Source organism: Bos taurus, chromosome 8 (genome assembly GCF_002263795.3).
Source record: "Bos taurus isolate L1 Dominette 01449 registration number 42190680 breed Hereford chromosome 8, ARS-UCD2.0, whole genome shotgun sequence".
NCBI lineage: Eukaryota > Metazoa > Chordata > Mammalia > Artiodactyla > Bovidae > Bos > Bos taurus.
The window spans coordinates 96,658,728-96,674,913 of NC_037335.1; the positions used below are offsets into that span (position 1 = coordinate 96,658,728).

Consider the following 16,186-nt stretch of genomic DNA (forward strand, 5'->3'; position numbering starts at 1 on the left):
AAGCCTTTGACTATGTGGATCACAATAAACTGTGAAAAATTCTGAAAGAGATGGGAATACCAGGCCACCTGACCTGCCTCTTGAGAAACCTATATGCAGGTCAGGAAGCAACAGTTAGAACTGGACATGGAACAACAGACTGGTTCCAAATAGGAAAAGAAGTATGTCAAGGCTGTATATTGTCACCCTGCTTATTTAACTTATATGCAGAGTACATCATGAGAAAAGCTGGGCTGGAAGAAGCACAAGCTGGAATCAAGATTGCTGGAAGAAATATCAATAACCTCAGATATGCAGATGACACCACCCTTGTGGCAGAAAGTGAAGAGGAACTAAAGAGCCTCTTGGTGAAAGTGAAAGAGGAGAGTGAAAAAGTTGGCTTAAAGCTCAGTATTCAGAAAACTGAGATCATGGCATCTGGTCCCATCACTTCACAGGAAATAGATGGGGAAACAGTGGAAATAGTGTCAGACTTTATTTTTGGGGGCTCGAAAATCACTGCAGATGGTGACTGCAGCCATGAAATTAAAAGACACTTACTCCTTGGAAGGAAAGTTATGACCAACCTAGACAGCATATTCAAAAGCAGAGACATTACTTTGCCAACAAAGGTCCATCTAGTCAAGGCTATGGTTTTTCCAGTGGTCATGTATGGATATGAGAGTTGGACTGCAAAGAAAGCTGAGCTCTGAAGAATAGATGCTTTTGAACTGTGGTGTTGGAGAAGACTCTTGAGAGTCCCTTGGACTGCAAGGAGATCCAACCAGTCCATTCTAAAGGAGATCAGTCCTGGGTGTTCTTTGGAAGGAATGATGCTCAAGCTGAAACTCCAGTACTTTGGCCACCTCATGTGAAGAGTTGACTCATTGGAAAAGACTCTGATGCTGGGAGAGATTGGGGGCAGGAGGAGAAGGGGACGACAGAGGATGAGATGGCTGGATGGCATCACGGACTCAATGGATGTGAGTTTGAGTGAACTCCGGGAGTTGGTGATGGACAGGGAGGCCTGGCGTGCTGCAATTCATGGGTCGCAGAGTTGGACACGACTGAGCGACTGAACTGACTGACTGAACTGAGAGGTTTCACATTAGGAGGACTATCACATTAGGTGTTAGCTTATTTGGGAACAAACCCATATTCATCTGCCTGCCAATCATCATGGATGGTGTTGAGAGTCTAGTCTTCCGATGCCTGTTTGACCTTGAATGGTCTGGAGATATTGCACTGGGAGTAGGAGATGGGGGTGGGGGGTGCTTGTTTGATTCGTAGATTCATCTCATGACCTTTTGAAATAGCATTTCTTTCTAGTTAGTTCAGAAGCTTTCTCTTCTGCTTTTGATTTTGCTGATTTGGTCAGTGGGAAAAAAAAATATTGCTAATAATCTCATTATTGCAGCTGTATTTTTAAATAAAGTAAGTAGATAGGAGATCAAGGCTGTTAACTTTAAACCATCATTTGGTAGCTATCAGTGTCTGGTTTAGCCTTTTAGGGTTGCTGTTCTTTCTCGGTTGATGAAACAGTCAAATATGCAAGAGTGTATTTCTCATCTTTGTTCCCATCTTTGTTGTTGGTTTCTCAGAGGATTACCATCTGCTGCAAAAACATCCTTGGGTTGATGAATGGGTCATCCTCAGGTCCGGCTTTCTTTGTCTCTCTCCTCCCCTCCTCCGTCTCCTCCTCCTCTCGCTTCTTGCCCATGTGTTCGTCCTCAGTCTCATAAACACATCAAGTCTCTGTGTCTTTGATTGTTGAGGCCATGCTGGCAATTTCTGTTTTCTTCTTCTGTCAACGTCTCCAGGAGCAATGTGTGCACAAAGACAAAATGCCTTTCAGAGGAGGCTACATCCTCATTTCAGGACATCAGATTGAAGGCCATTCAGCTGTACCTGACGCTGGTTCTCTCAGCAGCCTGGAGATTAACCTCTTCTAAGGCTCTGCGCTATTTTTGAGGTAGAGTCTGCAACAACATTAAAGCTAGAACCCATTAGGAAATCACTTTCATCATCTCTTCTTTTTCCAAATCAGGGCCTTTTTTTTTTTTTTTCCTGATCTCCTAACCCTTTAATCTCCTTTGTAGCAGAACAAGAAGGCTGTTGATTTGTGTTTGGATCCAGTGAAGTCTGAATCCTTGATAACAGCTTTGGAAGACACCAAGATATTAGAGACCCATGTGGAGAGATGAATTTCATCTCGGGGTGGATGACTTAATGCCAAAGGTGTCCTGCTTTCCTTGGGCAGAACTGTCATTTTTTGGGTGGATGTAGTGAGAAGGAGGTTCAAACTTTCCAAAAGACAGACAGCAGAAAGCCTTCTGTTACATTATTTCTAAAGGCTTGAAGTTTTGAAGGGAAGAGATTTTGTTTTCCTCTCGGCTACACAATGGAGCTTTCAGAGAACCTCTTTTAAAAGGAATAGCTACAGCCTTTGTGTTGAAGGGTGTGCCTGTTGGCAGGGTCTGCTGATGCAGACAGACTGGCTGGTGATTAACAAAGGTCATTAGACTTTGGAATCCGGCAAGCAGAGTCGGATGGTATGTCTTCTGTGTGTGGAAGGACGACTCCCAAGAAGCCAAGGCATTCTGGAGGTTCCCCCCCTCCAGCACACCCCCAAAGGCTGCTGGAGAACAGGGTCATGTCCAGGAATGTCCTACAGTAACCAGGGCTGTGCTGGGATGAACGTACCAGCCCATCAATCATGGGATAAAAGAACCTTCGGGAGATCCTTGGTGAATGACATGTGAGGAGGAGAAAGGTGCTGCTTTTTCGGGAAGGAGTGAAAACAGTTCCTTCTTTGTTGAGAGGAGGAGGGCAGAGGAGGGGCCCAGACTGCTCCTCTCCTGTTTCCTCTGCCTGTCAGCCTGGCAGCATCCATCCCAGAGAAGCCATGTTGTGCTCGGAGGGGAAGCTCTGAGCTAAAATGGCCGCTCCTAAAGCTCAGAGGACTAGGGCAGCTTAGTGAGACTTAGAGCTTCAGTGACGCAGGAGCTCCTATCTCTTGAAAGTGTGATAAACACATTCAGCAGAGCTGTGGCTTGTTTGGCTGAGATGAAAGGACTAAGCTGGGGGGATGGGGAACGCACCCTGGATGATCCGCCTTTTTGCTGTGAAGTGTTCTAAATGCAGGAGTCGTCTGCACTATGGAAAAATTTGTTTTCAGGTCTAATGGGCTGTGCGAAAAGGAGAAGTGGGGTGGGGCGTCCGTGTCGGCTGTAATTTGATCCAGAGCTGATAGCAACCTCTTCCACACAATTTGGGTTGGTGCTGAGACAGAAAAAAGCTGGTGTGGCCCGGAACATGGAGGCTGAGTTAGCTGAAAAGAAGTCTGGTGCACAGTTCAGGGTTTATTGAAAAAGGAGAAACTGCTGGGTGAAAGGAGAGAAGGTAAATAAGTGCCTCTCGCCCTACGAGCGCAGGCTGTCCAGAGCTGGACTTGCCAGGAGTTATTTTCACAGGCTATCAGCAGGAGCATTCTTTCAGAGAAAATCCTCCTGTCATAACTCCTTTCACTACATTGACAGATTCCTCGACTTTATTCCCCTTGCAGAAATAATTGATCTTTTACAATAAAAGTATAGGAAGGTGCTAAATACGATCAACGTAGTGAAAGGTTTGGCTGTGGCTTTTGTGCTTGGACATCTGGTTCTAGATTACAGTGGCTTCGTAGAGTCTGCCATGAGCTCAGTGAAGTAACTCCGTCATTAGGATAATAACTGGGTATCTCGATTCAGGATATACATGAAGATAGGAAGGGCATGCCTTCTAATACATTTTTAACTTCTTAATGATGAGTCTCTCCATTGAGTTTATGGGAAGCTATGTGTATCTTTCAGTCACACAGTAAATAGCAGGGCAGAGGTGGCCAGGGCAAGTTTTGCCTTATTCGAAATCAGCTTCCCAGCTTTTTATGCCCAAGTACGCACTTCACATTCATAAAGGGGAAAAGTGGAAAAAGAGAAGGCCCTGCCTTAGAAGCCCTTCTTCCAAACCACATGTGTTTCTGTTGCCTTAGTGTGAATCGAGGTACCAAGGTGCAACTTGAAACTAGAAACTGGATTGTCATCTAGAGTTGGTTGTTTGAGAATCTCATGAGAAATATTTTATGACCTAATTAGATTGGAGAAGCTGTTAGGTTATAATTGGTAGGTAGTAAAAAGCAAATAACCATTTAGCTCATGAAAAAAAAAAATACACTGTGTTAGAAAGGGAAGGAAGGAGGAGGTGTATCTTAATATCAGTTAAGACAGTAGAAGAATGAAACGTACAGTAAAAGCTTTTTCCACTGCTACTCTGAGGCTCCACACTGTTTCACATTTGGTGATAACACAATGATGTTCTTGTATTAAAACAGCTAATGAAGATTGAAGTTCACTCTTTCTTCTATATGGGCAGTCTCTTTACTTCTGAGAAGATTCCGGTTCAAAAAGAAAATAGGTCTCAGCCAGAATCAAAGTCAGTATAAACTTACCAAGAAATCCAAAATCAGTCAAGACATTCAAAAACTACAAAAACTTTTGCAGTATTAAGGGTTTTCTTGACAAATGGCATTTGAAGATATATCAAGCTAGAAAAAGTTTATCTTTTTTTTTTCCTCCTTTCTTTGAAGTTATGATGTCAAGGACACCATTCCTATTATGTCCGATTTCCTTTCTTTGACCACTGTTCCATCTGGAAAAGTCCAGTGAGAGAAACTGGCTGATACTGGAATTCTTCCGTTAGTGGACTCGTAGCCCCACCAGCTTGGGGGTATGCAATGAGTGCAGGCCTGAAGACGTTTTGTTCTGCCTTCTGCCCCAGGTTCCTAATGTGAGAGAGTAGACCCAGATGATGGAGGTGCTTCAGTGTGATGGCTGTGACTTCAGAGCCCCGTCTTATGAAGATCTCAAGGCGCACATCCAGGATGTCCACACGGCATTTCTGCAGCCGACAGACGTTGCTGAAGACAACGCGAATGAGTCACGATCTGGGTCCATGAATGCCAGTAACCAGACAGAGGTGGAGTTTTCATCTATAAAGGATGAATTTGCGATTGCAGAGGACTTAACAGGTAAATCTGTCCTAGGATCGACGCGTCTGGTGTATTTCACTACCCTCATCTATTTTGAGCCTATAGCTGTGGTTCTTTTTTTAAAATTTTTTGACAGGAAAGTAGGATTTACTGGTGGGCATGAGTAAGAAGGCGATAGCACCAAGACTCTCATGAGTGCAGAGCCTACCATTTGTCCAGAGGGCCACGATAAGGGGTGTATTTGACCGAACAGCCATCTGGGATGAGCCACTTTTCTGCACCATATTTCCAATTTGTCTGCAGGAAACTTAGTAAATCCCCACTTCCTGGAGGAGTGGCTCTTCTAGTGGCCTGGGAACTTGAACTTGGCCTTGTGGAGGGCCTCAATCACATACTCTTTGTTCTACAACTTGGTACGGATGGATATTATGACTTGGCCAACGTGAACCCTGGCCACTATGTCCTGGGGCTTTCTAAAGTCCCAGCACATACCCTGTCTGGAGCTTGGATTGGGGTTGGCATGCCAGTCAGGAATGTCGCCTGGAGGGGACTTTCTTCAGGTTCCTTAGAGCAACCTGTACAGGCAAAGGCTGTGTACCCTACTGAGGCAGCTGTAGCTATGGTTCTTGACATGCACAGCTCCTACAGAGTTTCTTGCTCCTTGTGAGCCATTTTTCTTTTTTATTTGGCTGCACCATGCAACTTGAGGGATCTTGATTCCCTGCCCGGAGACTGAACCCAGGCCATGGCAGGGAAAGTACCAAGTCCTAAGCCCTGGAATCCCCCTTTGTGAGCCATGTTTGTGATTTGGGCATCATGTTTCTCTTGTTGAGTAGCCCAGGCAATACTCCTTTCAGCTTCCTTATGTCTCTTCGCTTCCTTTCAATTTGGAGCATAAGGTAGTATCTTGGAAAGTTCTAGAATGAATATCGCAGTTTGTGAAACTTGCACAGCTCTGTGCGCATAGATAGCGATGAGGGGGGTCTTGCCCCTGAAGCCGAGCACTCTCTTCCATCCACGAGCGGCAACACGTGTATGTTCATTAACACTTTGTTACTACTCTTCAGGGCCTCATCTTGAGATGTTAGGCCTTTTGAATGTGATGTTTATTAATGAAGAATAATTGAAAAGCAAACTGGATTTGCATGATTGAGTTTCTTGATTTGCTTTTGCTTTGCTCTTCTCTTCCCACTTACCTTATGCTTTCTCTTTAGGTCAAAATGCAGCCGCGTTGGGGACTGGAAGTTACTATGGCCATAGTCCAGGATATTACAGTCAGCATATTGCCCCTAATCCCAAACCAACAAACAAGTTTTTTCAATGCAAGTTTTGTGTACGCTACTTCAGGTCAAAAAACCTCCTCATTGAACACACTAGGAAGGTCCACGGAGCTCAAGCTGAAGGGAGTTCAGCCGGACCCCCTGTTCCAGGATCCTTAAATTATAATATCATGATGCATGAGGGATTTGGAAAGGTCTTCTCTTGCCAGTTTTGCACATACAAGTCACCAAGGAGGGCAAGAATAATTAAGCATCAGAAGATGTATCACAAAAACAATTTGAAGGAGACCACTGCTCCCCCCCCTGCCCCTGCTCCAATGCCAGACCCAGTGGTCCCACCCATGTCCCTGCAGGACCCCTGCAAGGAACTGCCAGCAGAGGTTGTGGAGCGCAGCATCTTAGAATCCATGGTCAAGCCACTGACCAAGTCTCGAGGCAACTTTTGCTGTGAGTGGTGCAGCTATCAGACCCCCCGCCGAGAACGCTGGTGTGACCACATGATGAAGAAGCACCGCAGCATGGTCAAGATCCTGTCCAGTCTCAGGCAGCAGCAAGAAGGGACAAATGTGCCTGAGGCGCAGAACAAGAACGACCTCAGCCCCACTTCTAACTCCACCTATCTGTCCATGAATGCTGCCAGCCGGGAGTTACCCAACACTAACGTCTCCAACTTCAGGGGCTCCATTGGCAACTCCATCATGAGACCCAATTCTTCTTCCACTTCCAAGTTTTCGCCCATGTCTTACCCTCAGATGAAGCCGAAGTCACCTCACAATTCTGGCCTCGTTAACTTGGCGGAGAGATCCCGTTACGGAATGCCCGACATGACCAATTCTGCTGACCTGGACACTAACAGCATGCTGAATGACTCTAGTTCTGATGAAGAGTTAAATGAAATAGACAGTGAAAATGGCTTAAATGCTATGGATCACCAGACAGTAGGCATGTCTGCAGAGCAGCTGATGGGCTCAGAGGGCAACAAATTATTGGAGACCAAGGGGATCCCGTTTAGAAGATTCATGAATAGGTTCCAGTGCCCCTTTTGTCCTTTCCTCACCATGCATCGACGTAGTATTTCCCGTCACATAGAAAACATCCACTTATCTGGAAAGACAGCCGTCTACAAATGTGATGAATGTCCGTTTACTTGCAAGAGCTCGTTAAAACTTGGGGCTCACAAACAGTGTCACACGGGTACCACATCAGATTGGGATGCTGTGAATTCCCAGAGTGAAGGCATTTCCTCCTCACTGAATGAAGGTGTCGTGTCTTATGAGAGCTCAAGCATCAATGGCAGGAAGTCGGGGGTCTTATTGGATCCCTTGCAGCAGCAACAGCCACCCCCGCCGCCGCCACCGCCACCACCACCACCTCCGTCACAGCCACAACCACCGCAGCTACAGTCGCCCCATCAGGTGCCACCCCAGCCCCAGCTGCCCCCGCCGCCTCCCCCGCCACCTGCGCAAGCCCCACCCCTGCACCCCTACAAGTGCACCATGTGTAATTACTCCACCACGACTCTGAAAGGGCTGCGAGTTCATCAGCAGCACAAACACTCTTTCTGCGACAACTTGCCAAAATTCGAGGGGCAGACCTCAAGCCTGCCATTGGACAGTGAGACAGACAGCCACCCCTCTTCCAGCAACACTGTGAAGAAAAGTCAGACCTCAATTCTTGGGTTGTCCTCCAAGAACAATTTTGTCGCCAAGGCCTCTAGGAAGCTCGCTAACGACTTTCCGCTCGACTTATCGCCCGTGAAGAAGAGGACCAGGATTGACGAGATAGCAAGCAACCTGCAGAGCAAAATAAACCAAACAAAACAGCAAGAAGATGCGGTGATCAACGTGGAAGATGACGAGGAGGAAGAGGAGGACAATGAAGTGGAGATTGAGGTGGAGCTGGACAGGGAGGAAGAGCCGCCGGAGCCCATCCTGGAGGTGCCCACGCCCTTCTCTGCCCAGCAGATCTGGGCGAGAGATGCCCCTGAGCCCCCGAAGGAGCCCAACTTCAGAACTGTTGCCCATGATTACAATGCCACCAATGGGGCTGAAATAGAGCTCACCCTTTCTGAAGATGAAGAGGATTATTATGGCTCCTCCACCAACATGAAAGATCACCAGGTTTCCAATACTACTCTGCTCAACACCCAGACTCCTATCTACGCAAGTGAGCACAATAATGAAAATACCGACTTTAGTGACTCGGGAAGGCTTTATTATTGCAAACACTGTGACTTTAACAACAAATCTGCCCGGAGTGTCAGCACCCACTACCAGCGCATGCACCCGTACATTAAGTTCAGCTTCAGGTACATCTTGGACCCCAACGATCACAGTGCAGTGTACCGGTGCCTGGAATGCTACATCGATTACACCAACTTTGAAGACCTGCAGCAGCATTACGGTGAACACCACCCAGAAGCCATGAATGTCCTCAACTTTGACCACTCGGACCTGATTTACCGGTGTCGGTTTTGTTCCTACACAAGCCCGAACGTCCGAAGCCTGATGCCACATTACCAAAGAATGCATCCCACCGTGAAGATTAACAATGCCATGATATTTTCGAGCTACGTGGTGGAGCAGCAGGAGGGGCTAGGCACAGAATCCCAGACGCTGCGAGAGATCCTGAATTCGGCTCCGAAGAACATGGCCACGTCCACTCCCATGGCCCGTGGTGGCGGTATGCCAGCTCCGTACCCCAAAAACACTCCTTCCAAGACCTTTCCTCCAGAATGTGAAAATCAGAAGGACCCCTCGGTCAACACCGTTGTCGTGTACGACTGTGACGTTTGCTCCTTCGCGAGCCCCAACATGCACTCTGTGTTGGTTCATTATCAGAAGAAACACCCAGAAGAAAAGGCTTCCTACTTTAGGATCCAGAAAACCATGCGAATGGTGTCTGTGGACAGGGGCTCCGCCCTTTCTCAGTTATCATTTGAGGTGGGTGCTCCAATGTCTCCCAAAATGTCCACCATGGGTTCCCCACCCCCCCCACAACCCCCGCCACCAGACCTCAGTACTGAGCTTTACTACTGCAAACACTGTTCCTACAGCAATCGGTCAGTTGTGGGAGTCCTTGTCCACTACCAGAAAAGACACCCAGAAATAAAGGTTACTGCCAAATATATCAGACAGGCTCCTCCCACAGCTGCAATGATGAGAGGGCCGGAGGGGCCCCATGGCTCCCCCCGGCCACCTGCCCCTATGCAACAGCTCAACCGGAGCAGCTCCGAGAGAGATGGCCCTCCCGTGGAGAATGAGATGTTTTTTTGCCAGCACTGTGATTATGGGAACCGGACGGTCAAAGGGGTCCTCATTCATTATCAGAAGAAGCACCGAGACTTCAAGGCCAATGCGGATGTGATCCGGCAGCACACAGCCACCATCCGAAGCCTCTGCGACCGCAACCAGAAGAAGCCTGCCAGCTGCATGCTGGTCTCCCCCTCGGGTGTGGAGCGGGACAAAACAAAATTGCGAGCGCTCAAGTGTAGGCAGTGCTCGTACACCTCCCCCTACTTTTATGCCCTGAGGAAGCATATCAAGAAAGACCACCCTGCCCTGAAGGCCACGGTCACGTCCATCATGCGATGGGCATTTCTAGATGGCTTGATAGAAGCTGGCTACCACTGCGAGTGGTGCATCTATTCCCACACAGAGCCAAGTGGTTTGCTCCTGCATTACCAAAGGAGGCACCCCGAGCATTACGTGGATTATACCTACATGGCCACCAAGCTCTGGGCGGGGCCAGATCCGTCCCCTCCCTCTCTCACTATGCCAGCTGAAGCCAAAACATACAGATGCAGAGACTGTGTTTTCGAAGCCCTCTCCATCTGGGACATCACCAATCACTACCAAGCATTCCACCCATGGGCCATGAACGGAGACGAGTCGGTGCTGCTGGATATCATCAAGGAGAAAGATGCCGTGGAGAATCCCATGTCTTCCTCTGAAGACCTGGTGGGCACTGTGAGTTGTGAAAACAGTATGCCTGGCCCGCTTGCCGAGCAGGAAGGCGAATGCCCTGAGGATGCCAGGCTTTCCCCTGAGAAGACCATCCAGCTTGCCTCAGTTAACCCCGCCATCTCCTCCACCCCATACCAGTGTACAGTGTGCCAGTCTGAATATAACAACCTGCACGGCCTTCTAACCCACTATGGGAAGAAGCACCCAGGCATGAAGGTGAAGGCTGCCGACTTTGCCCAGGACATCGATATCAACCCCGGCGCTGTCTACAAATGCAGGCACTGCCCTTATATCAACACCCGCATCCATGGGGTCCTGACCCACTACCAGAAGCGACATCCGTCCATCAAGGTGACCGCAGAGGACTTCGTGCACGACGTGGAGCAGTCCACCGACATAGCCCAGAACGACGTAGAGGAGACGAGCAGGATCTTCAAGCAAGGGTACGGCGCCTACCGCTGCAAACTGTGTCCCTACACACACGGCACTTTGGAGAAACTCAAAATCCACTATGAGAAGTACCACAACCAGCCGGAATTCGATGTCTTTTCCCAGTCGCCCCCGAAGCTGCCCATGTCCCTCGAGCCCGAGATAACCACTGAAGTGAGCCCCTCCCAGGTCTCGGTGACGGAGGACGAGGTGGGAGAGGAGCCTGTGTCCACGTCTCACTTCGCTACCTCGCACCTCGTGTCCCACACTGTGTTCCGGTGCCAGCTGTGCAAGTACTTCTGCTCCACGCGGAAGGGCATCGCCCGGCACTACCGCATCAAGCACAACAACGTCCGCGCCCAGCCCGAGGGCAAGAACAACCTCTTCAAGTGCGCCCTGTGTGCCTACACGAACCCCATCCGCAAAGGGCTGGCTGCCCACTACCAGAAGCGCCACGACATCGACGCCTACTACACCCATTGCCTGGCGGCCTCCAGAACCATCAGCGACAAGCCCAACAAGGTGATCATCCCGTCGCCGCCCAAGGATGACTCCCCGCCACTCAGCGAAGAGCTGCGGCGCGCCGTGGAGAAGAAGAAGTGCTCCCTGTGCGCCTTCCAGTCCTTCAGCAAGAAGGGCATCGTGTCCCATTACATGAAGCGCCACCCGGGGGTCTTTCCCAAGAAGCAGCACGCCAGCAAGCTAGGGGGCTACTTCACCGCGGTCTACGCTGACGAGCACGAGAAGCCGGTACTGATGGAAGATTCGGAAGAGAGAGGTGGCTTCGAGAAAGCCGAGGTAGAGGGAAACGAAGGGCAGGACATCGAGTGGCTCCCGTTCCGCTGCATCAAGTGCTTCAAGCTGTCCTTCAGCACGGCCGAGCTGCTGAGCATGCACTACACGGACCACCATAGCCGGGACCTCAAGAGGGACTTCGTCATCCTGGGCGGCGGCCCCCGGCTGCAGGGCTCCGCCTACCAGTGCAAGCACTGCGAGAGCAGACTGCAGAGCACCGCCGAGCTGACCTCGCACTTGAACATTCACAATGAGGAATTCCAGAAGCGTGCCAAACGTCAGGAGAGGAGGAAACAGCTTTTGAGCAAGCAGAAATATGCAGATGGTGCTTTTGCAGATTTCAAACAAGAGAGGGTAAGGATATGTTTTGATTTCCCTTCCCCCAGGAGGCCTCTCATCACTGGTGCCCACATGCACTTCTTCGCTGCCAGCCAAACCGCTCCGGGCTTCCTAGTGACTTAGCTTGCCAGAGAGCTCAATAAGTCAATTAAACATTTCGAGCTTGATTATCTCCCCCATTCTCTGCTCACCCTTCTCCACAGCCCCGGTCCTCCTCCCTGTGGTCCCTCCCAAGGCTCCCCAGGGGAGGGTCGGGTGGTTTTCCTGTATTATCCGAGGCCTAGTTCACGACAACCGCTCGCTCTCTTAACCAAGGCAGTTGTGGGCCATCTCTCGTGTCCTTAGTGCTCAGCCATGCCTTGGTTTGCAGTGTCGGCTCCACGAACCAGACATCTCCAGGAATAGATTTTTGTTTTTCTTTTTTTTTTTTGGTCAAGAAGTTCACTCATGGCATAGCTCATGCAACGTTTCACCTGCATAGTTGAACGATGGGTTTGAAAGCCAGATAACTGGGTGGCAGTGACGATGAGGCTTCTGCACCAAGAACTTCTCTCCTTACAAGTCATCACCTATTGGGGTTCCGGAGACTTTGCGTAGTCGGCAGCGCGCCTCGCCTCTGATGAATTCATTATGTAAAAATGCTCGCATATATCTCCCTTGGTTTTTAACCTGCTAATCTGCTGTAACATAAAATCTAGTAATCTGCAAGAATAAATGCCGGCCATTAGGGAGGGCTCGGAGTACTGATGGCTACCACTGTATTTTACCAGCCTTTTGGTCACTTAGAAGAGGTGCCAAAGATCAAGGAGAGGAAGGTGGTGGGCTACAAGTGTAAATTCTGTGTGGAAGTGCATCCGACGCTCCGAGCCATCTGCAACCACCTCCGCAAGCACGTCCAGTATGGCAGTGTCCCCGCCGTGTCCGCCGCCGTGAAGGTGAGCACTGGGAAGGTCTGGATGAGAAGTCTTGTATGTGAGCCATTCGTGTTCCTAATCCACGCCGCTGCTCAGAGACACTCAGGAAAGGGTGTCCCAGATGTGGGCATTCCTGAGTTACACTGGGATCGGTCTGGCTTGTTTTGATTTCTTTACAGGTTGGATCCTCCTCATCTTCTGTGTCTCCACCCGGTTGCATTTCGATCTGGTTCCCTTCCACGCAGATAGTTCAGTGGAAACAGAAGATCCGGGCCTCAGGATACAGGAGGCTTTGGGTCACCTTTCTGTGCTGTGTTTGATTGTGCTTCCAAGTGTTTCGAGCTCCTGAGAGGAGCCCCGTGGGTTCTCTCCCCATCCTCTTCTGCTCCTCCCACCGCCTGACTTCTTGTCTGTCTTTCTCCTATGGTAATGATACAGAGATCCCAGGAGAATGTGTCTTTTAACTTCTTATTCTGGGTCCTCAGAGGAGCATTAAGAAACGTTAAATCTAAAACTGAAAGCCTTCAAGTCACAGTTGACCCTGTGAGCCCTTTGGCCTGATTTGTCTCCCCCATCCCCTTTCCCTATATGTTGCTGAGAAGTGCCTCCCCTCTGCCTCCCACGTGTTATCAGGCCACCTGTTTTGAACATCACAATCTTAAATATTAGTCACTGTTTTAATAACCAAGCCGAAATCCCTGCTTTCTAGGATGTTGTTAGCCACTTCGAGCAGAGAAGTTAGTTCAGAGCTCTGCCCTATCTCTTTGGATACATGAATGTGTTTTTGTCATCGGCCCTTCCCGATCTTGCGTCCTGTTTTGCCATCGTGGCCTGGAGGTAAAGCTTCCGCTTTTCCCATTGAAGACTGGAGCCTTCCTGCTGGCGACACAGCCGTGAGTGGTGCTGGGACCAGCAGTGGCCATGTCCTTGCCCGCCATCGTGGTGTGTCCCAGCCTTGCGTCCCCCAGTCGCTCGAGGGAGACAGAGCACCTCTTCCTGTGTAATCAGTAATCCAAGGAACCACCTCGAAACACAAGCAACTTAAACCCAGGCTTCTCCTTAATTTTTGTGTTGACTATATAGTAGCCTTTGGTCAAGGGGTAATGTTACCATATGTGGGCTAGAGATGAGCATGGTGGCAAAGAGCTGGGTCTTTCTGTCTCCTTCCTCTCCTGAGGGTGTTCCAAGGCTCCTAAATGCCCAAACCATTCTGTTTTTCCTTCTTCCTGCCTCTCTTCCTTTCTCAGAGCCGTAACCCTAACCTGCTTTGTATCAGTTTCAGTAGGATCCCAATTAGAATTTTCTTTGTAAGATGGGAGATAAGGGAGTGAACTGTCTTCAAAAGTGGGAGAGCCCCTCCCTCATAGTTCTCAGACAGTAGCAACCTATGTCCAGATGTTGCCCTCCTATCACCACCACTGCATGAGGATGGCATTTGGGTGTGCCCTTCCTCTAGGGGGAGCCAGAGAGGCAGGGGAGGAAGCCTTACCACGAAATGCCGATGAGTTTGGGAGAATGAAGGGAGAGGAGGAGAGCTGGGGGCAATGATGTTGGATATTTATTTTGTTGGTGGGGCATGTGTGTGTGTGTGGTTCTCTTAGCAGGAGGCTGAAGACCCTTCCCACTTGTTCCTGGATGGACTGGAAGCAGCCAAAGATGCCACTGGCGCCCTGGTGGACCGGGTGGATGGTGAACACTGCTTGCTTGATGGAATGTTGGAGGATGAAACCCGGCCGGGGGGATACCATTGTAGTCAATGTGACAGAGTCCTGATGTCCATGCAGGGGCTGCGTTCTCATGAGAGGAGCCATCTGGCCCTGGCCATGTTTACCCGCGAGGACAAGTACAGCTGCCAGTATTGCTCCTTTGTTTCTGCTTTCAGGCACAAGTAAGTGCTCACCGAGTGCCCACAAGTGGTAACTGGGGAGGGGCGCGGAAGGCCCGAGAGGTTGGAGGAGTCTCGAGACCCCTGTCATGGTTCACGCCCACTGTTTAGCTGGCTATGTTACCTTGAGCCTCAGTCACGTCATCTGTCAAATGGGGCTGAGAACAGGAGACTGTTCACTTGATACCAGACTTGGCAAAATCAAGCATTTTTTTAAAAACTGGAGTGTACTTAATTTACAAGTTTGTGTTAAGTTTCAAGTACATAGCAAAATGATTCAGTTACACACACACACACACACACACACAAATATGTACACATATTCTTTTTCAGATTCTTTTCCAGTATAGATTATTATTAATATAAGATATTGAGTATAGTTCCTTGTGCTTTACAATAGGTCCTTGTTTACGTATTTTATATATAATAGTGTGTACTTGTTAATCTCCCTACCCCGCCCCCAACTATCCCCTTTGGTAACCATAAGTTTGTTTTCTGTGTCCATGAATCTATTTCTGTTTTGTAAATAAATTCATTTATATCATTTTTTAATATTCCACATATAAGTAATATCATACGATGTTTTTGTCTGACTGACTTCACTTAGTATGATCATCTCTAGTTGCATCCATGTTGCTGCCAGTGTCATTATTTCATTCTTTTTTATGACTGAGTAACAATCCATTGTATACATATGCCACATCTCCTTTATTCATTTATCTGTCAGTGGAAATCTAGGTTGCTTCCGTGTCTTGGCTGTTGTGAATAGTGCTGTTGTGATCATTGGGGTGCATGTATCTTTTCTAATCACAGTTTTCTAAATTGGGCATTTTTTAAAAAAATGATGGTTTGGGAGGAATCGCTATGATGTACACCAGGAAAGACCGGAGAGTACATGAGTTTACTGGTGCATCTGTCAAACATTCATCCAGAACCTAGTCGTCATAAGAGGAAGTAAGTTTCCATTTGGGAAATTAAGTGGCTAAGGAGGTAAAATTAGGACTGCTAATCCATGTGACCAAAGAGTCATTGCTTGGCATTTAAAAAAAAAAAAGACCTGGAATGGTAAAGAAGTTTATCGATGCTGGAGAGATGCTTGAAATGTAGTGGGGTTGGGAGAGGGAGCTTTCCACTCCTTGGCACAGCTTTGAAATTGCACGTTGGGTTTTTATGTGAGGCCGTTCAGAGTGACGGGAAGAGGGATGGTTCTGAGATGCAACAACCTTTTGTTGCCTTTCTCTCACAACTGTATGAGAGAGAAATATTCAATAACACATTCTACAGTCTTGGATGAAGGTGGCTGATTGTGAGGCTGACATGCTGTTTATTTTTATCATAATTGAAAATAAATGATGGGCTGTTTGCTTCTTCAAAAAGATAAAGTGCTAGTTAGTGGTTGTTGAAAGGCAAGAAGAGGAGATGCTTCTACGGAGGTTAGGGAGGGTTGCAATGGCTTTTATGATTATACAGGACCTAGTATCTAATCTTTGTCATCAGACTCATGCCCTGGCCTCAAACTAGTGTAGTTCTCACCTGTTCCATAAATGTTTGTTGAACAGCGACTCTCTTTTCTG

At 48.4% G+C, this 16,186-nt stretch overlaps 1 protein-coding gene across 12 annotated transcripts in view; it reads left to right on the forward strand.

Annotated features, from left to right (window-relative positions):
• The window catches only part of ZNF462 (zinc finger protein 462), a 157,301-nt gene that overhangs the window by 55,452 nt on the left and 85,663 nt on the right, over nt 1–16,186 (forward strand). For 8 of the 12 annotated variants that reach the window (XR_808518.4, XM_015472673.3, XM_059889081.1 and 5 more), the window contains 4 exons: nt 4,795–5,044; nt 6,220–11,828; nt 12,584–12,748; nt 14,329–14,615. Coding sequence is in view for 11 of the 12 variants with exons in the window: in XM_015472673.3 (XP_015328159.1) it covers nt 4,822–5,044; nt 6,220–11,828; nt 12,584–12,748; nt 14,329–14,615 (6,284 nt within the window). In the remaining variant the exon portion in view is untranslated. Of the gene's footprint in view, nt 1–4,794; nt 5,045–6,219; nt 11,829–12,583; nt 12,749–14,328; nt 14,616–16,186 lie in introns of those variants that run through there. The other 4 variants (XM_010808220.4, XM_005210492.5, XM_024995707.2 and 1 more) reach the window with 4 other exon arrangements.